Source organism: Rhinolophus hipposideros (genome assembly GCF_964194185.1).
Source record: "Rhinolophus hipposideros genome assembly, chromosome: 9".
NCBI classification, from domain to species: domain Eukaryota; kingdom Metazoa; phylum Chordata; class Mammalia; order Chiroptera; family Rhinolophidae; genus Rhinolophus; species Rhinolophus hipposideros.
Genome location: NC_138055.1, coordinates 4,549,822 through 4,574,215, shown reverse-complemented (window position 1 = coordinate 4,574,215; position 24,394 = coordinate 4,549,822). Strand labels below are relative to the sequence as shown.

Here is a 24,394-nt window from a genome sequence, read left to right as displayed (position 1 = left end):
AGGTGGGTGCGGAGGGCGTGTGCATCAGCAAAGGCGTGCTTTAAGGAGTAAAAGCCACGATCCCTGCCAGATGTGTAGTCCACGTTTCCTCCTGTTTTTATTAGGGCCCCTTAGCTAGCATGGTTTTTCTTTCAAGTTGTCATTCCGTCAGTTTAAACCCCCCTGTTTTTCTTCTCCTCCTAGGTACTGGGACTCAAACTCCCTAATCTGCTAGGTCGTGCAGAAAAAGTGACATTTCAGTTTTCCTATGGAACAAAAGAAACTTCCTATGGTCTGTCCTTCTTCAAACCACAACCTGGAAACTTCGAGAGAAAGTAGGAAGCCAAACAGATCATTGGCCTGGTTTACAGTTAAGAGAGGTGGCTTGTTTGGGAAAAGAAACCGCACAGACTCAGCTGACGCTTCTGCGGTGTTACCTGCTGTAGATTTCCTCGTCAGATGAACCCCAGGACTGTTTTTAAATCTGTTGATTTAAATGTGTGCAAGTTGTCGTTCCTGTTTCAGCTTTTACAGCTCTGTCCCATTGTCTCCTAGTTTCTCCGTAAACGTATATAAAGTCACCGGACAGTTCCCTTGGAGCTCACTTCGGGAGACGGACAGAGGTGTGTCAGCCGAGTACAGTGTAAGTGGCATTTCCCTCATTCCCTTTGTGCACTCGAGGGAAAACAAAGCTCCTGTGTAATGGATTCCCAAAGACAGAGGGGGCTGGGCAAGCGCAGTACAGACTTGGCCGGGGTCTGGCACTTGGAGTGGTGGGCGCAGTGGCCGGGGCCACTGTCAGTTCTTTGACCTGTTGTCAGGCCTCCAGGCCGAGGGCCCACTGCCAGGGCCAAAGTGGCCAGTGGCCACGGTGGCCGCTTCTCGGACTTGGCCAGATTTCTCCTGTGCTCCCGACTTCCTGTGACTCCATCTGTTTGTCTTTCCTCGTGTGCTGAGAGTGATAGCTTCTGATGGCCAGCAGAGGCACTTCAGTTTAATGACAGCTTTCGTCATTGGGTTACACTTACGGTCACTTCCAGCAGGATCTGGCTGAAGGCTGCAAATAGAATTACTGTCATTTGGCCGTGTTTGGCTTCACGGTGAACCCACTCTTTTTCTTACCTCTCCACATAGGTCCCTACTCCTCTCCTCCTATTCTAAGGTTTAGTTAATGAAAGTACTTCCCCGCTGTGGTCCTCAGACCAGCAGCCTCATCAGAAATACAAATTCATGGGCCCCACCTGCACTGCTGAATCAGCATCTCTGGGAATGGGGCCAGGAAACGCTTTTCACCCCACCCCACTGCCACCCCCACCCCTGGTCCATTCTGGTCTGAGAACCACGCTGAAGCCTTGTAATCACTGCCCGGGCTTGACATGGCACCTGTGGGTGCTTGACATACGCTGGCCACTCCTGCGTCTTATCCCTGCAGACCAAGGTCGGGAAACTGAGCGCTGTCGGGTAGCCCGGGTGGACAGACTTCAGGCCGTGGACGGGAGCACCTGCCCTTCACGTTCCACTCTCCACAGGGCCGCCTTTCCTGGTTTGAAGGGAGTAGCTCTCAGACACCTGCCCTTGCTGAGGATGCAGAAGGGGGCACCGCAGCAGACCCTGCTCTCCCCAGCCCCCGTCCTCCAGCTGGTTTCCCCCATCCTTCTCCCATCTGGCCCCTGCCTCATCCTCCTGACCGTAAATCCAGAGGTGGGAGATGAGTGTCCTCTGAGCCACTGTGTTTCTCGCCTGAAGAGCTGCCTTATAAAGAAGGTGGAAATGGCATAGGTCAGCTCTGCACCTTCTGCAGGTGTCTGGGAAAGTGCTGTATCTCAGGCAGCCCGAGTGCAGAAGTGGCAGGTGAACAAGGCTCCCCTCTGTCACCTGTTCCCCCAACGCCTGGCTCAGTGCCTTGTGGGGGCTTGATAAGTAAGCGCATTGAGGTGGGTGCCCCCAAGTTCTCACCCTGAATCCGGGTGGGCGTCCAGGCCTGAGCAGGCATGAGGGCTCCAGAGGGTGTGCAGTGTGGGGCTCACGCTGGGACTGTCAAGTGACCTGGCGTCCTCGTGAGAGCGGCACCGTCACTGCCCTTCCCGAGGCCACCAGATGAGATCGTTTACTGTTCAGAGACAACATGGGCGTTTCTCCGAGATAGAGATCTAATTCAGGCTGTCCCGGCTTTGGGGAAAGGGTCAGGCCAAAGGCAGGTCCCACATGCGTGGGCCCCAGAGTTCCCTGGGCTCAGGCCTGTGGCCGCAGGCAGGATGCTCGTCACTCACATGGACTTTGTCTCCTTGTTCTTCTTGCGGGAGCTGAGGTGGGGCATCGGCTTCAGATAAGAGGTTGACAGGACCCAGTGGGATGTGTGCCAGACTCTCCTAGGGATGGAAAGGAAACCTGTCAGTTACCAAGTCGCTTGCAGCTTTCAGACAAATGACCCTGTCTCCTCACCCTAACACAGTCCTGCCATTTGGGACAGAGTTTCCTTTGATCAAGCTTTCTCCCCTTCTCCTTCCCACCTTGTTCCTATTCTTTCCTTCCCCTTCTTCTCTTTCTCCCTCCTGTCCATCATTGTTCATAAAGTATTTAGGGATGTCATTAGTTCATAATTTAACGATGCCTCGTTCCAAGGAGGCACTGGAAGATTTAGCATTCCCCGTGTGTACTTGCAGTTTCCCATATGGAAGACCAGCCACACGCTCAAGTGGGAAGGTGTGTGGCGGGAGCTGGGCTGCCTCGCCAGGACAGCGTCTTTTGCCGTCCGCCAAGAAAGTGGCCACTCACTGAAATCATCTCTTTCGGTAAGGACTTCTGTTTGAGTGAGTGTTTAGATGTCGTGCTGTGGCCGAGCTGTGCATGGGGAAACAGTCCCAGACGACTTTGGGACGGGTGGAAGAGTGAAGCACGTGGGGCTCAGACTAAAAGGGTGCCCCCCCACCCCCGGTCACTGAGGGAATCTGCACAATGAGGGACATGACCGCATGGCGTTTTTCTCTAACATGAGTGATCACGGGAAAAGGTGTGCCTAAGAGCTGACCGTGCCATTTGAGTGGAAAGCTGGCTCCGCTGACTTTGGCCAGGGCGTGGGGCTGCTTGAGAGAACGAACCCAGTGCCCGTCGTAACCTCCCGCCTTGCGAGCGAGGGTTGTGTGTTCCAGCCTCTCAGTCCCTCCACTGACGCACGGGAAGGACGATAGTGCCTTCCTCACAGGGTCTCCCTAAGGGGGAAGTGATGTCCGGCTGGGAAGTGCTGGGGGCAGGCCCGGCGTCCAGGCTGCTCAGTGAGTGCTAGCCGTCGCTCTGTAGACCTGTTGCAAGTGAACCCCCCGATGCACGTGTCTTCCAGCACGCCATGGTCATCGACTCCCGGAACTCTTCCATCCTGCCCAGAAGAGGCGCTTTGCTGAAAGTTAACCAGGTACTTTCCTCCCCTCGACCTCTGCACACGCCCCCAGAGTCACTCTGGGGGCAGGGAGTCGTGCAGAGTAGTCACTTTCAGTACCGAACGTTTTCCTTTCGCTGTAAAAATCTTTCCAGAATGGCCTGCAAGGGCGTCAGTCCACCCTCGGGGGTCCTGCCCAGAGTTGCTCTCTGTAGCTGAGTCTTCTGCCTCCACAGAGCATGTCTGGCTCTCGTCCTGGGCCCCACATTCACGTGCTACTGGTGCTCTGTGGAGGCAGAAGGGTCTGGCCGCCTTGGCTGTGTCACTGAAATGGCCGGGAGGAAAGTTGTGATTTGGTGAGAATAAGTTCCCAGTAGGGACACCACAGGGCAGGCCCAGGCCGGGGAGATCAGGGTGAGAGGTCGGCCAGCTGCGTGCGGCCTGACGCTCAGGGTGCCTCATCGTCAGTTTCAGAGGAGCTGCTAGAACTCAGATTTTTGTATGAAATATGCCAAATTGTAAAAGATTGGCTTCTTGGGTTTGTTTGGTTTTTTTTGGTCCAAGCACTGATTAAGCCAGACAAGCCATATCATCCATTACACGCTCTACAATACAGCGTTCATGTGGCCAGTGGGTTTCTCTCTCAGGGCTCACACACTCCGTAGTCACCCAGTGTGTTTCATGATTCTGTGGCTCTCAGTCCCCTTGGACCGTCTAGAACAAGTAAGACACAGCTTCTAGTAGACCGAAGTGGGCTGTTCCCTTTCTACAAATACAAAACCGCCAAATTACATGGTAATTGCAGTGGTGTCGTTCGGTAACCTGGGTAGTGAGTCTGCTCCACTCGGACCTGTGGATTCTTCCCACAGGAGCTGGCCGGCTACACTGGAGGTGACGTGAGCTTCGTCAAAGAAGATTTTGAGCTGCAGTTGAATAAACAACTCCTGTTCGATTCAGTGAGTATCTAGCCAGAAGGTCGTCACCTGTATTTTTATCCCTCGTTTGGGAATCTCCGTTCTGAGCTCCGAGCACCGGAAACACTGTGGTGGGAGCCAGGGCATGAAGGCCCAACGCTGAGGTGTTTGATCTTTCAAACTTTGCCAGAACTGAAGGCTCTCTGGGGTGTGGTGGTTATTGTTCTCTTACAAGGAATCTATCAGTCGTTTCACCTGGGACCTTCAGAGCGCCCCTTGCTGGGGCCGCCAAGGAGCTGGGACTGAGGCCGGAGGAAAGCCGCCGCCTCTCTCTTCTCAGGTCATGTCTGTACAATTTGGAGCTGTCCCCTTAGTTGGCTGGGTCTCCAGGGCTCTGGGCGCTACCAAGAATTTGTCCACATTTTTCATCCAGTTCGGTATAGTTTCTGCTGACTCACTCAGGAGTGAGGAGTAAGTGACCGGATTCTAACCGAGGCAGAGGAGACCCTGGCTTATGTCCCGTTTCCCAGCGACCAGGTGGCTGGGGACAGCGCGGCTGCCTGAGCCCTTTGCTTCCTTCAGACTTGGAGGAGAGGGCTGTGTTTTAATGAAACGGCACATGAACCTACTTCTAGACAGCTGATCCTGAGGTCATTGTCACCGCTCCCGCTCATGCCCAGACTCTGCACTTTGAATGTGGCTCCTGCTTTTCCCTCCACTGCTCTTCCCAAGGGCCCCTGTCATCCAGTTCTGTGCGTGAGCTCCTTTGGTCCCCCCACACCCCCAACGGCCCTGACACTGTCCTCTGGCCCCTTCGTGACCCCTGTGCTTCCAGCCTCAGCCCCCTGCCTTGGGGCCTTGCACAGCTTGCTGCACTTCCGCCTGTGACTGTCTGCCCAGATTCTCACGGAGGCCTCCTGGGCTCCCTGCAGGAGCTCGCCCACTCTGTGGCTGCGGCTGCCATCTCTGTGCTAGGGTCCCCCAGAGCACGTCTGGCTCTCTGGGGCCCCGATTCACGTGCTACTGCACTTCCGACTCTGTTCCTTACGGACACTTCAAGTTCAACATGTCCAAACTCTGCCCTCCTGGAATCTGTGACACGCCCCCCCCCCGACGTGCACGGCTGTTCTCCCCGCTGCCCTTGACCTTCTTGCTGGCTGCTCTGAGTCGTCACCCTCAAAGCCCCCAGCAGCAGGCCCTGTCTCTTCTTCCCCTGCACTGTTACTCGTCTCCCTGCTACTCTTTCTCACCGTGGCAGTGATGTCACTTTCTGGTGAGCCTGCCCACCCTTTCCCTTCCCCTTCCCTTCTCCCGTGTCCACGCTGCAGGCATATTAGAGTCTCTGAAATGCAGACCTTACAACGTGCTCCTGCGTCTGGTGTGTGCTCCTGGCACTGCGCTCGCGGCCTGGATCCTGTCTCTGCCCCCTCTCCCTGGGCTTCAGCTCTGCCAAACTGCTTGCTTCCCAAAAGGGCTGGGCTCCCCCTTACTTCCAGGCACTTGTCTTTCATCCTGCGCCTTTTCTCAGCGGTTCACTTGGCCTCCTGCTGCCTGGCTTTAAGACCTTAGTGCAGGTGTGTCTCCTGCAGGCCTTCTCTGCCCTCCCAGACCCAGGTGGGCTCCTCCTCTACGTGCCTATAGTTCGGTGCTTATCTCCAGGTGTCTCCCATCATCCACCCGCCTCCCACTCATCACGTGTATACCAGCTACCAGGCCCTATCTGGACACTAAACTTACTTTAGTAAATAAAACGCAATTCGTGCTCTCTCACTGTCTAGTGAAGGGAAAGGCACAAGCAGATACATGGGTACAGCATTTAGCAGGTGGAAGTGTTAATGAAGAACAATGAAACAGCAAAGGGACAGGAAGTGGCCCGAAGCGGGTGCTGTCTATTTGAGAGAAATAACCAGGGAAGGTGTTTGATGAGGCAGCGTCTGCCCCAGCCCAGAGCAAAGCGAGAGAGCCAGCCCTCAGCCATCCGGGCAGGAGCCCCGGCCTGTTCCAGGACCACCCGGGCTGCTGTGACCCGGCAGAATGAGGAGGAGGGAGAGCAGTGAGGGCAGAGGCTGGGCCAGCCGTTAGAGGGCCTTGGGGGGCAGCCATGGGAACCCCTGAGCAGAGCCTGATGGGGTGTGGCACCTGTTTGAGAAGGTCGCTCTAGGAGCCGTGTGGAGAGCAGACGGAGGGGCAGCGAGGGCCTCAGGAGACCAGTGGGGCACCTGCGGCCTGGCCGGGAGGGCTGGGAGCCGTGGACTAGCAGTGGGCGGTGATCACGCGTGTGTGTGTGGGGGGGGGGGGTGCAGCGTGTAGGCAGAGCTGATGCCGCAGCCGTGAGGGGGTTGGGAGCAGCAGGTGTGAGTGACGCAGGTGTTTGCGCCTCAGCGTCTGGAGAACCGAGGTGCCGTTTACAGGGTTGGAAACCAGGGGGGCGACAGGGCCCAATGCAGGTGTTCAGCTGGCAGTGAGGTGGTGAGTCGAGGTGAGGGGAGAGGTCAGGCTGCATTGCAGAAAGGTGAGTTGTGACGGTTAGGCAGGCGGGTTTGCCAAGGGAAGCAGCTCTCACGCCCTCCTCTTCCGTCCTGCTGAGGGCGGCATCAAGGCCATCTTACTGTGACATGTGAGCCCTGTGGGCCCCGCCAGTCCCGCCAAGGCACTCAAAGCCAGAGGAGGGCGGGCCTGCTCTGTGGTTCCCTTCTTGGTCCATCCAAAACGGTGTGAGGTGGGTGAGCGGAGCGCTCTCCCAGAGCACTCTGGGCCCTCGCTTTATCCTGTAGCATCTGTCACACCCCCAGGCTCTAAGTCGGTGTTTCCTAAATGTTGTTGAACAAATAGCTGAATTTATCAGAATAGAAGGTTCAGTTTGGTCCGCTCTGCCCACTCGCTGCCCCAGTTTTCATCTGTAAGCCTTCCTACTGAAGCTTCTAAAAAAGAGATATCTCAGCAGCTTCAAAGGACATAGGAATTTGCAAGTCAGAGAGAGGACACGAGATGAGCAAAAAACGTGGAAGCATGCTCAGGAGATATGGGGGTGCACTGTGATGAAGACACGGTGAGATGAGCCCAGAGAGCTCGCTGTGGTTTAAGCACTGGGGGGTACGGTTTGGCCACTGGGGGGTACGGTTAGGCGTGAAGCTCCATCTGTGATCTAAGATTAGGTCACTGCCCCTGACCTGTTAGAGAGGGGCTCGGTTCCTGAGGGTTGGATTGGAAGCTGTGTCTCCGCATTTTTTAATTGTTGGAGTATTGTAACCTCTGTCTCCTTTCACACCTGAAATGCCGTATGCCAGGGGTGTCCAAACTTTTTTCAACGTTTTTTACCAAGGGCCATATGCAGTAAAATACACAAACAGCCGGGCCACTCACTCGAGGTGAAGTACGTATTGCCTCACCTGGTTTATTTAAGTAAACTAAGTATATTTTTGGAATTTGCTGCGGGCCAATTAAAAATGGATTGTGGGCCGCAGTTGGCCCGCGGGCTGCAGCTGGGACACCCTGCCGTATGCCCTTAGTCCTCCATCGGTTTGAAGCCAAATCAAAGAGCCCGAGCAGATGCAGAATCCTTTGCCCAGGCCCCCTCCCCCATCAGGCCACAGCTGGTCCCACTGGGCTTGGCTTCTCATAGAAGAGGGAGCTGCCCTGTTTCGGAATGGAAGCCATACCCTGCCAGGGGTTTGGCTTGTTTCTGGTTTGTGTTTGGTGTGTCTTTATTTGAAATTTGGAGTTGCAAGATTTTCAAATATCCACAAAATCCTTTGCACTGTCCTTCTGTCCCAGCCAGGTGTTCAGTGGCCCTGTCACCCACCCAGTGCTCTGCACATGACAGACTCAGCATGTGGCCAGTGGCCAAATCTGGGTGCATTTTCTCTCTGTTCAAGCTCATTGCAATGAAAGAAATGCAGAATGAAAGCAGTTGCTTCTTTATATCTCAATAGGTTTTTTCAACCTCTCTCTGGGGTGGAATGCTGGTACCCATTGGTGATAAGCCATCAAGTATTGCTGATAGGTAAGTCCTAATGAAGGACTGGGTCATTTGCACGTGTTTCCTTTTGGTTCTTCTCGATTGGTTTCTTGTAAGATATTTTAGAGAAGTATATTGAAGAGGGCAAGTATTTCAAATTTTACTTTAATATTTGTGCTTAAGCTAATTTCAAAATATCTAGCATACCTCATACTTAATATTTTTTGCCCTTTTTTGGGGTGGGTTAACTTTATTATATTAAAAAAATTGTGTCCTCTTTTCAATATGAAAGAATACAGTTCAGACATGTTACGAAAACATAAAAATGAAGAAACACTTAAGGAAGTAAAAGAAAAAATCCTGCTTCGTGATAAGTGGAGTCAGTATCTGGGACTACTTCCTTTTACTGTTTTTTGTGGATGTGTGTGTGTACGTGTGTGTATATTCATATTTGTGTTATACACATCTCTCTTAACCTACACATCTGTATTGTTGATATACTGTATTTTGTGTACAGGTTTGTGTACTCCCAGCTTCTAAAAAAAGTTTTGAAAAAATTAGAGAGTAAATCACTCCCCAAATCCTGAGACATTTTTCATAAGCAGCATTTTAACATTTCATTATTTGCACATAAATAGGACTTTGAAGATGGTGACTTTGTAAATAATTTTTGTTCCTTTTCTTTTATTCCTAAATGTGGAATTACCATCTCAAAAGCATGTGAACCTTATTAAGGTGCCTAAACAAGATTGCCTGAGCCTGCTTTTCAGAAAGCCGGTAGCAATTTCTATTCTGGCCGGCAGGGTGTGGGGTTGTCCTTATTGCTTTAAAATACTAGAGTTCTTGAGGGTAAGAACTGCTTTCTTCAGTCTAGTGTTAGTTAAAATGTTGTTTGAGCTTAAAGTAGTTCAGCCTTTTGGACTGGCTGTTTGGGAGTATAAAATTCCTTAATTTCTAACCTCTGGGACCTAACAATTTCACCTCTATAAATCTAATGTACAAATACATAAGTGTACAAAGATTTATGTACAGGATGTCTATCGTAGCATTGTTGATATTAGGCTGGTGCAAAAGTAATTGCAGTTTATGATAAATGTCTATTACATTGTTTTGTACACCTGAAACTAATAAAAAAAAAAGAATTGCAGTTTAAAAGGTTAGAAATAATTGCAAAAACCGCAATTACTTTTACACCAACCTAATAATAGCAAAAATTCTAAAACGGCCAGTAGGGAAATTACTGAATTCGAACACACCCCTTACGGAGAAGACAATGGTACGTATTAAAAAGGACGAGGTCGGATTTTTATGGGTTGACCGTGCCCCTGTGCAGCTTCCCGTTCCTGAAATGTGTCTCCATGTGAAGGTGTCGTCGAGACCCAGCACTGGACGGGAGCCTGACCTGAGTGCTTTCTGCGCTCTCGTTGTGTCACCTGGACTTTCACCTGATGGCTTTCCTCTGACGTCTGCCGTTTGTTCTGTTCCAGGTTCTACCTCGGGGGACCGACCAGTGTGCGCGGCTTCAGCATGCACAGTGTCGGGCCGCAGAGTGAAGGTCTGTCACTCCCTCAGCACCGCCGCCTGGAACTTAGGGGCACGTCTCACTTTTGGAAGCATGTATTTGTTTAAGTGCCCCAATGATAGGTGTCCATATGTCACCGTGGAATTAGCACCTAACACAACCCCTGCCACACCGCAGGCACGGAAAAATATTTGTTGAGGGGATTGTAGAAAAATGAGAAAATATATCCAAGCGAAAAACACAACAGTGACCAGACCAGTGACCCCATTACCCAGCGGTGACATGTGCGAATGTTTTGTAGTTTAGACATACGTATCTTTATACTCACATTTTGTTTTGTTCGTATACTGTTTTGTACCCTGTTTCTCCTTCCACCCCTCAGTGACAACATATGAAGGAGATTTTTATAGGAAAAAGTCCATTTTTAATGGCTGCTTATTTCATCTTACTGACATAGTACAATTTTTTAAATTAGTAGACTTTTTTCTGTTTTTTTATTAGTTTCAGGAGTGCAAAACAATGTAATAGTTAGACATTTCCACCCCTCACAAAGTGATCGCTCCCCTCCCCCAACCAGGTTTAGGCTTCCAGAAAAATGGAGTGGAATACAATTCCTATGTGTCCGATAGCGCCTTCTGTTGCCAACAGCCTGCATTTGTGTGGTGCACTGGTCACAATTGATGAGCCAATATCGATACGTTATTCCTGACTAAATCCGCAGTGCAGGTTTAGTGTTGTATAGTGCAGTGGGTGTGACAAATGCATAGTGGCGTGACACTGCCATTATAGTGTCATATGGAAGTTTCAGGACCCTAAAAATCACCGTTCACCTACTCATCCCTCCCTGCCCCGATTCCTACAGCCACTGACCTTTTTACTGTTTCCATAGTTTTGCCTTTTCCAGAATGTCATAGAGTGGGACTCATACAGTGTTTGGCCTTTTCAGACTGGCTCCTTTGACGAGTGTCATACGTTTAAGTTTCCTCTGAGAATTTTTATAGCTTGATTGCTCGTATCTTTTTATCACCAAATAATATTCCATATACTGTGATAAGTAATATTCCAGTATACCACAGTTTGTCCATTCACCTATTGAAGGATAGCTTCGTTTCAGGACATCCTAGTTTGGGGCAATTAGGCGTAAAGCTGATATAAACATTCGTGTGTAGGTTTTTGTGTGGACATAAGTTTCAGTTTACTTGGGTAAATACCACGGAGCACAGTTGCTGGATTGCATGTAAGAAACCGGCAGACCGCCTTCCAGAATGGCTGTACCAGTTTGCATTCCCACCAGCAACGAAGCGGAGAGAGAAAAACTGCTATTTTTAATGGCTACATATTTCATCTTACTGCCATACTCCAGTCTTTTAAACCAAATCCCAAGTTTTAGACATTTAGACTGTTTTCTTTCCCCTTAGGATTATAAAACAATATTATCAATCAGTAGCCTAATTCAATCGTTGTGCTCAGTTGTAAGTTTTACTTTATTATGTAACGTTATAGATGTGGACTTGCTAGATCAAAGGATTTTGAATATTTTTAAGACTTTGAGTTGCTCTTCCGAAAGCTGGGCTCAGGTATGCCCTCAGGCAGTGTGAGAACTCCCGTTGCCTGGAACCCTCTCCAGCACTGACGCTGTGACAGGTGTCTCCACGTGTTATGAGCAACTTCGAGAACATCATTTAAATGGATGTATATTATTCCATTTTAAAATATTCTACCCTGATTTTTCTGTTTTTTAATATCTTTGTGGCTTCCATTTTGTTATTATAAATAATGATAGCCCCATGCATAAATTTTTGTATAAAATAGAGACTATTTTCACTTGTTTGTAGAATGCTTTATTAGTATGTCATTTTTTTTAGAAAAGTTACAATTTATGGATAGTTTTATTTTTTCATTGTAAGCATGTATCATATAGTGAGTAAATCATGTGTAGGAGTCTTGCACTTGCCTGAAAACTAAAACACAATGATATTCCCCTTAATTCACTATCATATGGGCCATTGGTAGGATTCTATGGGCAAGAATGTAAATTGCTGTAACTTTTCATGAAAGCAATTTCATATTACATATTACATTTGGTAATATGTATCAAGAGTCTAAAATATATATATGTGCAAAGACTTCTAATAATAGCCTCAAACTGAAAACTGGAAACCCATATGCCCCTCGACAATAGAGCAGGCAAATCTACAGTGGTGTCTTCACACTGGAATATTACACAGCAATGAGGATGAACAAGTCACAATCCTTGGCCGAGCGATGGCAGCAAAGTACAAGAAAGGAGCCAAGCCCCGAGGACGTGTACTATTGATTCCATGTATGGAAAGTGGGGGACAGACTGACCTGACCTATGCAATGGGACAGCAGGGCCGTGGCTGCCCGTGGTGAGGCTGGTGGGTGGTGATTAGAAAGGGGACTGTGGCTCCAGGGGCTGCATGTGCCTGTGTGTCCACCTGGGTGCTCATTACCGTGTTTCCCCAAAAGAAGACCGGGCCTTATATTAATTTTTGCTCCAAAGACGCATTAGGGCGTATGTTCAGGGGATGCGTCATTTTTTCATGTACAACCATCTACATTTATTCACATACAGTCATGTCTTCTTCTGGAACATCGTCAGAACGTACTAAATGTGTCCATCTGGCTGACGATCTTAACTGGGGCTTATTTTCGGGGTGGGTCTTGTTTTCGGGGAAACACGGTATATGGTGTGTCTATGTGGAAATGATTGAGCTGTACACTTAGGGTGTGTGTACTTTTCTACCTGTAGGTGATACTTCAGGGTTTTGAGTATGTGTGTGTACAAGGAAACGTCTCAGGTTAATGTTTACTATTAAGAAATTAGACACCAATATGACAGTAGCCAAGGAATAGATAATTATATTACAGTATGTATATATGCTGATTCAGGCATCAAAGTCACATTTTCACAGAGTATAAAGTAGTAGAGGAAAATGCTTACAATACATTAAACTGAATAAAAAAGGTAGGACTGAAAGCTGTATGTATAAAATGACTCACATTTTATTTTCTTGTTTATATTCATTAGAATTTACTGGATAAAAGACACCAAAATGTTAGCTGGTTATTTTGGAATGGTAGAAATTAGAGATTTTCTATTTTTCTCTTCCCTATGTTTATCAGATTTCGTACAATGAGTATATTACTGTTATGGTCAAATAAAAAGAGACAGGCAGTTGCCGAGAAACAAAAAGCAAATACAGTCAACCTCATGTGATTTGTTTATTCCTTGTTCCTTCTAGAACTTCACTATAAAAGGGACTGGAGATTCTGGAATCTTTAAGTAAATAAGCAGTTCATTCCTCCAGGTTAATCTTGGAGACAATCCGTTTTTCTGTTTCATGGTCTGTCATTTTGTATTAAAGCATTAAGACAATTTACAAATAGTACTTTGCAACAAAATATAAACATTTTAGGGGTTTATGGGTTTGTTTTTTGTCACAGTAATGTTACGCTGTTTGTAGTTAAAATGGAATGGGCAGGAGCATTTTTCAGAAATCATGCATATGTATGTATATTCTCAGTGGACAGTCAAGCCCAATGGTCATGAACCTTTAACAGCGAGGCCCTTTGTAGACGCTGAGCTGGGATGCTGTTTGCTCACATAGTGAGTAGTAGACACTCTGTATGTTTTGATTAATAACATGTCCAAGCCATTTCCAGAAAGGACAAAGACACATGGTGCTTTTTTCTGTCTGTATTGTGGTCTTGAAATTTTTGCAAAATAACGCATTTCCTTTGCCAGGTGGAAGGGATCTGCATTTCAGCAGTTGTAGAAAAAGTGGTTTCCATGAGTTTACTTTTATTTCAGGCATTTTACAGATACGATAAATTTCTGATTCCATTCTTTTCTAAACTACACTAGCATTTTTTTTTTTTTTTAAGTTAAGGCAAAGTATAAATGAACCCGGGGAAAAAGAAAGGTTATTTGAAATGAAGCCACCAGCATCAGGAGTTAGGAGAGCAGCTGCTCAGGGCCTGAGCATCGTGTCGTACACAGCATGCCTCCTGCTCGTGTAAATCGTGTGGCAGTCATGTGACTTTAAGTTTGTAAGACTGTGTGTTGTTCTGCGCCCCTTCCTCGATTAGGAGACTACCTGGGCGGAGAGGCGTACTGGGCCGGCGGCCTGCACCTGTACACCCCACTGCCTTTCCGGCCAGGCCAGGGCGGCTTCGGGGACCTTTTCAGAACACACTTCTTCCTCAACGCAGGGAACCTCTGCAACCTCAACTATGGTAAAACTTGGACTATTTGGAAACTGTTATGGTACAGCTGACTTAATGTTTAAAGGCTCAGAGCCCAAACAGGTGTCTGTGTTTTTAGATTACATAGTCTTTCAATTTAGGGACTACGCCTTACTGAAAAAAATTCGCATAACACCTGATACAGCACCCAGAATAAAGCTGTTGGTTGCATGAATGATGCCACATGCATGAAGAATCATCAAATTGTCTTGCAAAGAAAAAATTATTTATTCATTTACTCAGCAAACATTTCTCGAGCACCTGCTCTCCGCTACTGGTTTACGCCACAGAGCGGAGTATGGGTTGGTGCTGCCCTCGAGCTCAGGGCCAGACGGGGCTCATGGCGGACGTATCCAGCCAGGGAGACATGAAGAGGTGTCTGGGATACCTCGCAGAAGACAAGGTCCTCCAACCGAGGCTTGGAGTGGGGCGTCCTGGGTGGTCGGGACGGGGAGCTGCCGTTCTGGGAAAATGAACAGACTGTGCCAGCCCCAGAGAAATGGGAAGGCTCGGCGGCTTCTGGGACAGTGACAAGTGTGGTCCCAAGCCCTCTCTTGATTTTGGTCCTAATCCCACTTCATGCATTCTTGAATATCTAGGCTTGGCTTTAAAATTTGCCAAAAGGGCACACAGCAAGTGAGAGGACCAGGCCTGCCTGAGGGCAGCTCTGAAATGACGGGCGCACTCTGTGAGTCACACCCTCTTTTCTCTTTTCAGGGGAGGGCCCCAAAGCTCATATTCGTAAACTGGCTGAGTGCATCCGCTGGTCTTACGGTGCTGGAATCGTCCTCAGACTCGGCAACATCGCCCGGCTGGAACTCAACTACTGCGTCCCCATGGGTGTGCAGGCAGGTGACAGGTAGGTGCTGGGAGTTCGCCACAGTTCCAGTGCGCTTTCTCGTAATTTTGTTTTGTTTTAGACATGTTAATCATTCCATCGGGGGCCTTTAAGATTCAAGATTTTAGGAGAAATTGAAGAGTTAGCGAAAGAAGAAAAGTACATGTATTTTCCTCCATTGAGTTCTTCTCTGTCTAGTTTGGAGGACAAAATGGTGTTCCCATCTCCCATCTCCCAGTTTGTTTGCACTTATTGTTGCCAAATAGTGGAAGCTCCTTGAGGTCTGGCTGGAGGACGATCCCACTGACTGAACACAGAATGGGGTGTTGCCAGTGGGGGACTTCGCAAGCCAGGAGCTCAGGTGCTGGAGTGGGCAGAGCGCTGTTCTGCCCGCAGAGGACTTGTTCTCCAGAGCCTTCTCTCGGCAACACAGGAACCTGTCATCCTGGCCTTCCTCCGCCAATCATTTTACTTCACAGGATTGGCTAAATAATACATGGATGAATATAGTATGAGGCCACTTACAGTTACCAAAATTAATCCCATTTCTTATTTGGTATACATTGTATAAATGTTAAGGAATCCAGAAGTATTGTCATTATAGTATGTATTAGTCAGCTCAGGCCGCTATAACAAAATACTACAGGCTGGGTGGCGTAAATGATGAAAGTCCAAGGTCAGGCTGCTGGCTGATTTGGTTTCTGGTTTGCAGGTAGCTGCCTTCTCGCTGTGTCCTCACATGGCAGAGAGAACAAGCACGCTCTCTGGTGTCTCTTCTTACAAGGACACTAATCCCACCTTCATAACCTCATCTAAGCCTCATTACCTCACGTGGTGGGAGTTAGGGCTTCAATATTACATTGTTTTTGGCAGGCGGGGTGGTGGGGAGAGACAGACATTCCCCCAAACGTCGCATTCATATTATCTCTTACTATTCTCATGCTTGTACGTGCAGTACTCTAGGTTGTATTTGTTTTCTCTTTGGTGTTCTGTCTACACTTACGTTGCCACCGAACAGTGGTGCTGAGTCATATAGCCCGGGTTTCAAGCCTGTAGTTTGTCTTGGTTTAGGGAACCAGTGTACCAGTTTCAGTCCCACTGTCTTCTACTTCGGGATAGTGGGTGATGGCGCTTTGTAAAGGTAGCCATGTTAGCAATCTTCGGATAAAACGCGCTTGCTCAGGTGCAGTTGGTGCCTTCACCCAGGTCCTCTGTGGCTGTCGGTTAGTAGACTCTGCCCTTCTTCCCTCTCACCGAAAGGCTATTCCAGCTGCAGCGCTGGCTCCCAGGGTGTCAGAGCCCTTCCTCCAGCGCCTCCCAAACAGCAGCGCTGACGACACCTTGCGTGTTCTGCACACAGCGCAAAAGCTAACAGGGCCTGGTCGCACCGGGTGTGTGTGCGCCGGAGCCCAGCTGCCGGGGCTTGGAGCCCAGCTCGGCCACCTGGTGGCTGTGTGACGGCGGTGAGGTACGTAACCTCTCTGGGTCTCCGTTCTCATGTCCAGAGAATGGGTGCTAATGACATGACTCCTTGTGGGTTTGAGGACTGAATGGATCGTTACACACGAAGCACTTAGAGCAGTGCCCGCCGTGTTGTCAGCAGGCGGTCGTTTCTCACGTTGGTGTTGCTCCTGGTGTTCTCGCCAAGGCCAGCTCTTCACGTAGGAAACAGACAGGGTTCCCTTAGAAGACATTTCCCCTCCCCCCAGGCGTTGTGCCTGTACAGCTGCGCTTGGCTGACTGTAGACGTGCCACAGATGGGGGTTGTGTCCTGATTCACAGACAGTGAAGTGCGAAAAAACGGGCACTCTTTCTAGAGCAAGGTTTGTGCCTTACAGAAGTTTTTAGCAAGGATCCCCCAAAGCTTTATGATCTTGGGTGAATGAGGCCAGTTTAGCAAGTTGCTTTCTGCAGAGCCATATTCCCACCACAGGTGTCAATGTTGGGGGAGGTGAATTTTTGTAGGGAGCAGCAGAGAAGTCAGACATGTGACAAAGCTGTCTGAGCCTGTCCTCAGGCCCCCGTGCTTTCAAAACTAATGTGCCTCTGACTCCCTGGAATCCTGGGACAGGCAGGTCCCGACTCCTTGGGTCTGGGGTCGGCCTCGGATGCTGCATTTCCAACTCATATCGCAGTGAGGCTGACGCTCGGGGATAGGGAAGGTCTGGCGACTCAGTGTCGCTTCTGAGCGATTACAGTTTCAGGGAGGAAAGGTGGTCATTGGTGTTTCTTGAACATTTGCCGTGTGGGATGCCAGGCTGAGCACCTGATTTTATTATGTCAGCCTCACAGCGGCCCTGTGTGCAGCGGTGTGACCCCTTTGACAACAGAGGAAACCGAGACTCAGCAGTATTAACAGTCAGGTCAGCGGCAGAGCCAGGCCCGGCAGAGGCCAGAGCTCCTGTTTGTCCTTTGTCCCCAACACAGGCCGACAACAGGCCCCACCGCCACCTCCCGCACGCTTCTGAGATTCCGGGCGTGGGATTGCGTTGCCACTTTCATCCGCACACTGGCTTTTTCTGCACCTTGGCTGTTAGCTATGGAAAGATAGGAATCCTTTCTCATCCTTGCCGATCTCCTTGGTCGAGCTTTTTGTTCAAGCTCTAATTCTGTACTAACTTCCTATCTCAGACAATACGTAGGCTGTTTCCATGGAGAGCAATTGTTGTATATTAACTGTTTAATGTTAGTCCAAACTATACAAGGAAATACATTGTAACTCGTGTTTTACTGTGAAGAAAATGAGATGCATGTGGGCTGTCAGTTGTAGCTTTATTATCTGTTTCACACGCGGACGGCTGCCCTCCGTTAGCTGGTGGTAGCGGACACAGGCGGGCTGCCAGCCCCTGCCCTGTCAGTCCCTGGCTTTGTGACTTGCGGCACGGCCAGCAGGCTCCGGGGCTCCTGCCCTTCAGACCAAAAGGTGGGGTGCAGCTTCCCCCAGGGGGCTGCGGTCACTGTGGCTGCATTATAGTTGGAGGCCACTAGAGGTCAGTGTGCTCCCAGAAGTCCCGACCTCGGCCACTCGCACGTAAACTTTCCAGAGAATGGCTGCATTCACCCTTCAGCTTTGCCTTTCTCTCTCCAGGTTAAACTTGAAAAATATGTTACAGAGATTAATTTCAAATGTGGTTTCTCCTGGAAGGAAGAAGCCTGCTGTGTGTGATATTTAAAGGCCAGAGCATAAGGGAGCCCTTCTGGCCCCTGGGCTGGACCGCAGTTCTGCTTTGTGACCGAGGCGGTGGCAGCCAGTGCTTATTGTGTACAGTGTCCCCTGTCCAGGGCCCGCCTGGTGCCCTTGAGTGTCGTGTTCACCTTCACACAGGGTGCGGCACTGAAATTGGAATATGGGGAAGTTTGAGTGATGTTTCCAGAATATCTTCTCTTTTCTGAAACTCAGCAACTAGCTGGATAGGGGGTTATTTGTGTGCAAATCATCCATAGATTCCCCCCGTGATCCAGGCAGGCACTCTGTAATTAGGATTTCAGACCTTTGACAAGAATGGAAACAGCTTTGACATGTTTGCTAAATTTTATGCCAGAGGCAATTGTGGCTCCGTTGTCTAAGATCTAACAGCATCCTGTCACCCCATCTTACTGCTGCAGTCTCTGGGGAGCGGTGACAGTGAGGCTGGCATCCTGGGAGAGAACAGTCAGGGACAGAAACGCGACAGGGCCATCTCTGCTGGGAGGGCGTGAGAGGCTCTGAGAAGTGCACGCTGTGGGCAAGTGGAACAGGCCACAGTATTGATTTTCTGCCCTTTTTTTAGGATATGTGATGGCGTCCAGTTTGGAGCTGGGATAAGGTTCCTGTAGATGACACAGAACGTCCTCCAGCGCCTCCGGGAGACGCTCTGGGACTTGCAGCCATGAGTCGCTCCGTACCACACACTTCCTCTCCACAGAAACAGATTCGAGGGGTTCTTTGACCGCAGTCCTGTGGGGACCCATGTCAATAAATTTTAAAGACAAATACTCAGATGCATTGTGGGTACGATTTGCTTTCCCCGACCAGGGTGTCCCACGCTGGCTCCTGAGGACCATGTGCAGGAGATGAGAGGTTCAGTCGCCGTGTGTTCTTCCACGTGTGCCTGCACAGGTGGAAGTCCTGTCAGGGAATCTCCAGATTCCTCTTCACCCCAGCCTGTTTGTGGCGGTTCGATTCCCATGGACCAGTATCTGGCAGTGTCCCGAGGAACCCCAGCCACTGGTAGGGGGCATGCTTTCTGGCCTGATAGGCTGGGTCATGGCCGGGGCCGCCGTCACGAACCATGTGTTTGAGTCATTTCAGTGTGTGAGTGGCATGGAAGAAAGAATTGTGTAACCTTAAGGACTCAGAGACCAAGAGGGGAAATGTATTCTCTAGAGAGTAGTAGTAGTAGAAAGACTGCTGTGCCAGGTTCCCGTTGCACTCTGGCAAATTGCCACAAACCTGGTGGCTTAAAGCAACACAGAACAATCCTCTTGCTGTCTGCAGGTAACAAGTCCACACTGGGCTGAAACCAAAGTGTCAGCAGGGATGGCTCCTGGAAGTCCTGGAGGAGAACCTGTTTCCTGGCCTTTTCCAGCTTCCAGAGGCGTCCACATTCCTTGGCCGATGCCCGTCTTGTATTTTCAAAGCCAGCTACATGGCATCTCCCAGGCGCCCTCTGCTTCTCTATGCTGTTTCAGCCCCTGTGATGACACTGGGCCCACCTGGACAGCCCAGGCCACTCTCCTTGTTTTAAGGTCATCTGATTAGCAACCTCAATTCTATCTGCAACCTTAATTCCCCTCACCATGTTATATAACATCCACAGGTTGCAGAAATTAGAACGTGGACATTGTGGGGGCTGGGGGGGAGCGGGCATTATTCTGCCCAACACATCTAATATCTGTTAAAAGTAGTATTTTGGGGATATACTTAATCACATGTGGAAAATTTTTTTCACAAAAGTTAAACTTCCTTTGAAGTCTTACATACATGGTGTCGTATAAAGATGTCCGGGGTTGCAGATCTCGTCCATTGGCAAAACCTTTACTATTGGATTTTTTCTCTCTCCAAGCTGGGCTGAGTCCCATCACTGTCAGTCCTCCCGTGACCTGTTTGTGTTTTTGCCAATGACCTTGGGGTTTCAGGAGCAGCTTGGTCCAAGGACCCACGCTGTCCAGGGCCAAACTGTCAGGCCCCTGAGGGCTGTCTCCCCATCACTGCCTGCATGCATCACAGGCAGAACGTATGTAGGAAGAAACACAGTTTTACCTTTCTTAATAATTGGGAACATGGGCAAATATACTTTCTTCCCCTGAATTGGTTTATTGTTTCCAGTTTCACATTTATGCCTTTGGCAAAATAAGGAACCCATCCATGCTGCAGCACTGCCAAGTTCAGACTCTGTAAATTAAGAAAAGTAAAATCCATATAATAAGAGTCTCAGACACCATGACCTTTGAGAATTCATCTACTGTGTCAGTGGAGAACCCGTTCTTCCAAAGAAGAAAACAGTTTTTAAAAGGTACGTGTTTAATCAAGCAAGGCCAGGTTACCTTGGTGGCTGGCTTGGCCCCTTCACTGAAGAGCACCGGCTCTGGCTATGTCCACGTGGCTGGGACGTGTGTCCCTTGCACTTCTCAGGCTGCTCCTTCACAAGGGGAAGTGAGAACCGTGGAGGCACTGGGTAAAGATTAGCGTGTGTTCCCTCTCAGGGGGATTAGTGGGCAGATGTGAGCATCAGGCCAGAAGTACTTCACAGAGCGCTTCCCATGAAAGGCCAGAAAGCTGGCAAGTTCAGTTGTGGGAAGTGACTTTTCAGAGCTGCTATGTTTAGAGCCTCAGACGTGATAGAGCCGTGGAAAGCATAAGAAATTCCTCTGCAAAATACCACCCTGCCTCAGTGAGTCATCGTCTCTTAATATTACTCCATTTTTCTCTAAAAACCTGAGCATTCAGGACTGGAACAGAGCTTGATATTAGCTGAATTCATCCTGAGCTTCACTCTGCACCAAATGGGCCACGAAGCCAGCTCCTTTATCCCGTGGAGAACACTGCCGATTCCCTTGCTGGAAACCTGCGGGCTCAGTCATCTTCCATTTGTGACAAGGAAACTAACCTGAGCGAACCTAATTTTCACAATGCTAATGGAAGAAAAACCCACACTGCGTCTCGTCCTCCATTACCTGACCTTGTGGTGGTTTTGGTACACCCACTGAATGACCCACTGAATGTGGTTTTGTTGGCAGCGTGCTCACCGAGCTGTGCCGCAAGCCCCTCGAGCGCCGGCTGCCGTCTGCAAGTCCGATGGCCAGTGAGGGAGCAGGCTATTCTGCCAAACGCTGCAGTTACTGGAACAAAGGATAGTCAAGCAGGCCACGCTGGTGGAGACAGGCCACCAGCCCATCAGCCACACTTCTGCCCCAAACAACGGGCTTCTAACACCGTAGACAGTTTGGCCTGTTGGTGAGCATTAGATACAATGAGTGAACAGGTACTAATTTGTGATTCACACCAGCTCTGTCACTAACTAGATACGTCGGTCGCGTATGAGGCTCTCCCAGAAATTTTCTTTCAAGCCGTCACCCGTTCGCGAAATACTAGCATAGTGGGTGGTCTCTACAACATAACCACTTCCCAGGTAAGTTTTCAAAGCTCGTTTACAACATCCACCATTTGGACCCCAGGAACAATAACTGAGAATGAAACGTTTTTTTGCCTTTTTAAAAATTTTTTTACTGATTCCATCAGGTGATTCCATATAATAGCAGTTCTCAAACAGTTTGGTCTCAGGACCCCTTAGCACTGTCAAGTATGACAGAGGGCCTCCGAAGAGCTTTTGCCTATGTGGCTTCATCTACTACCATATTGGATGTTACAACTGATAACTTAAAAATTATTCATTTTTAAAAGCTCATTGTTTGCTGACATAAATAACATTTTATGAAAAATGCCTTGCTAAAAAAATTTAGTGAAAAGAGTGGCTTCGTTTTGCAGTTTTATAAATCTCTTCAATACCCATCTTCAGGACAGATTCCCAAATCTAGTCCTGCGTTCCCTGTGTTGCGACGGGAGTTCTTTGAAGTATGTGAAGAAAACATCCTCACGTAGATACGTATTTGGAAAAGAGTTCTCTTACTAGCCTTTTCACATAACTGTGAATACACCGTGATCCTTCACGAAAACTCAACAAGTGATCGTGTTTTAGAGGTGAGTTACCTGTCAGTCACTTTCTCACACTCGGTGATATTAGACCCACTGGTCCGTCAGGCAGTGTGACTGGCCCTTTTGCCCAGGCGTGATTTTGTAACATCACACATGGGTCATTTAGGAAATGTCTGGTTCACTGAGTTATGCAAATCTTCCAAATGCTGACACACATCATGATGACGCAAAATAAGATCACAGTCATTCATGTTACCACTACCTCATCAGAAAATCAGTATCTGGAAGCTGCCAAGCTCGTGGTGGGAGCAGTTTCCACTTGAAAGCTCACTTGATCACTGGCAGCAAATGCTGTCAGTTGCTTTCCTGAAGCTCAGTCCTTCATTTTCAAGGAAATGGCCACCAGACGCCCACGGGTGCGTATCTGTAGTTTGTCAGTCTTCCCTTCAGGTAAAAATGGTATCCATGGAAAGTGCTGGTTCCTCTGGGAACTCAGCCGTACGGTGCTCCACCTGAGACAGACGTGTTCCGCGTGCAGCTGCCGGCCTCTCCCTGTGCTCCCCGTGTCATCACACGGAATGTTAGAAGGACCCAGAGGGAACGAAATTGATCGTTCCCGCTTCACCAACCGAGGATGTCCTTCAGTGAGCACGGGTCCTCGTTTCACTCTGCGGTGGGCACACGGTGGGGACGAATGCCGTGACGACTGGTTTAGTGTGCTTCTCTGCTGGCCGCAGGTGCTGGCACTTCTACTCACTGTCACCTTTGCGTCATGAGTGCAAATGTCACTCCAGTGATCTAAATCACTAAATTACGTCTTAGTGTTATTATAAAAATGATTTTGACCTCAGACCCCCCCAAAAGTCTCAGGACCCCCCCAGGCGTCCATGGACCTCTTGGATGATTAATCATCATCCAAAGCCAGTGACTTTTGGCTGCAGAGTCGTCCCCAGAGAGTATTCTGCTATCAGCTCTAGAGTAACGGTGAGAGTGCCAGTAACGTGAGAGGCTCTATATGGGCCCAAATGACTGACTCCCTCTTCGCTGAGGGACAACCTGGGAATTGAAAATGCTCCTTTCATTGTTAGACATATCCCGGAGTGGGGCGGAGTGGGCGGGCTGGGGTGGGGGTGGGAGGAAGTTGCACAATCTCCCAGGCCTGCGGTGGGCTCTGCCTTGAATTGTAAATACAATTCAGAGGAAGTTGTCAGCAGGGGAGAACTCTGAGTCTTTCCTGCGTCAGTATCACCTGGGAATGCTGTAAAGTGAAGGTTGGTCAATTTGGAGCGAAACAGGCATGTTTTACATTCACACCTAAAATCTTGGAGAAGTGAACTGTGAGGGCTCTGAACACTGTTGTGCTGGGGTCAGACCTGCCGACTCGTTTTTGAGGATGAACAATGCTTTTTACCAGACGGGTCGTGGCCATCCCCTACATCTGGTCTCCCCGCCTGAGTTGTGACTTTCTTCATGGTGTTTTCCTGACAAGTAAATTACTGGACTCCTTTGCCAAATCATTAGATAACTTTTAAGAACAAAGAACGTTCATGCAAAAGGCGATGTAGCATTATCTTGCTAGGAAAATAAATAGTAATCATTTTTGAAAAGGAAGCACCTTCCGTGAATTTGGACCAACTGTGAAAATTACAACCTCTTTCTCCCCAGGTTTTTTCTTTTTTTTTTTTCCTATCCATCTCAAGCAATCGGTGTCTAATGGAGGAAGCCTTTCGTACATTTCTCACGAGATAGATGTGCTGGTCAATTAAAATATTCTGACTCCTTGTGGTTGAGATAATAGCAAGACTGGACCCGTCTGTCACTGTGAAGCAGAAGGTGACCTCCCTCCGATGAGTCAGATACAGTTGCTTCGATCTTACTGTCATACCCAGAAATTACTGTTCATCTCAATGTAATTTCCCTGAAATACTAAGCGGGCAGAGCTACTGCTAGAAAAATGAGAACATAATAGAGACTGGGAGGGCCTTGACATTGAACACGGAGGGATGAAAACTGACTTGCTGTCCTTACGGACAGGAAGTGTTAAAAGCCCATGGATGGAATTTCCTGAGATGTTATTGGAGCTAGTAAAGGTTAAATATGGTCCGGACAAATGAACTCAGCAGCTGTTCAGAACCGGTTGCAGCAGCCATGCCAGGGAGAACTACCTGGAAACCCACCCCTCGTTTCCCTCTCCACAACCTCAGCCCTGGGCAAGGGCCTCGTTGTTTCCTGTCTGTCTGAACACAGCCTCCCCCCCACACACACACACACTTCCGGGCACAGGTCCAGGAAACCATCACAGAGTAGAAGGAGCTTGTGCTAAGGAGTTAGTCAGCCAGCCTTGAAATCTCACTTCCTTTGTTCATTGACTTGTTCGCTCAACACATGCGTGCGAGGTGCAGCCCC

At 48.9% G+C, this 24,394-nt stretch overlaps 1 protein-coding gene across 9 annotated transcripts in view; it reads left to right on the top strand.

The window, feature by feature from the left end:
• Positions 1-18,832, top strand: part of SAMM50 (SAMM50 sorting and assembly machinery component) — a gene marked incomplete at its 3' end in the record, with an annotated part of 28,768 nt that extends 9,936 nt beyond the window's left edge. For 4 of the 9 annotated variants that reach the window (XM_081058160.1, XM_081058163.1, XM_081058167.1 and 1 more), the window contains 10 exons: positions 184-314; positions 535-622; positions 2,643-2,771; positions 3,317-3,388; positions 4,222-4,308; positions 8,199-8,269; positions 9,712-9,779; positions 13,860-14,006; positions 14,733-14,874; positions 18,624-18,832. In XM_081058160.1, the coding sequence (XP_080914286.1) occupies positions 184-314; positions 535-622; positions 2,643-2,771; positions 3,317-3,388; positions 4,222-4,308; positions 8,199-8,269; positions 9,712-9,779; positions 13,860-14,006; positions 14,733-14,874; positions 18,624-18,669 (981 nt within the window). Of the gene's footprint in view, positions 1-183; positions 315-534; positions 623-2,642; positions 2,772-3,316; positions 3,389-4,221; positions 4,309-8,198; positions 8,270-9,711; positions 9,819-13,859; positions 14,007-14,732; positions 14,879-18,623 lie in introns of those variants that run through there. The other 5 variants (XM_081058159.1, XM_081058161.1, XM_081058164.1 and 2 more) reach the window with 2 other exon arrangements.
• Between the last annotated feature and the right edge of the window lie 5,562 nt (positions 18,833-24,394).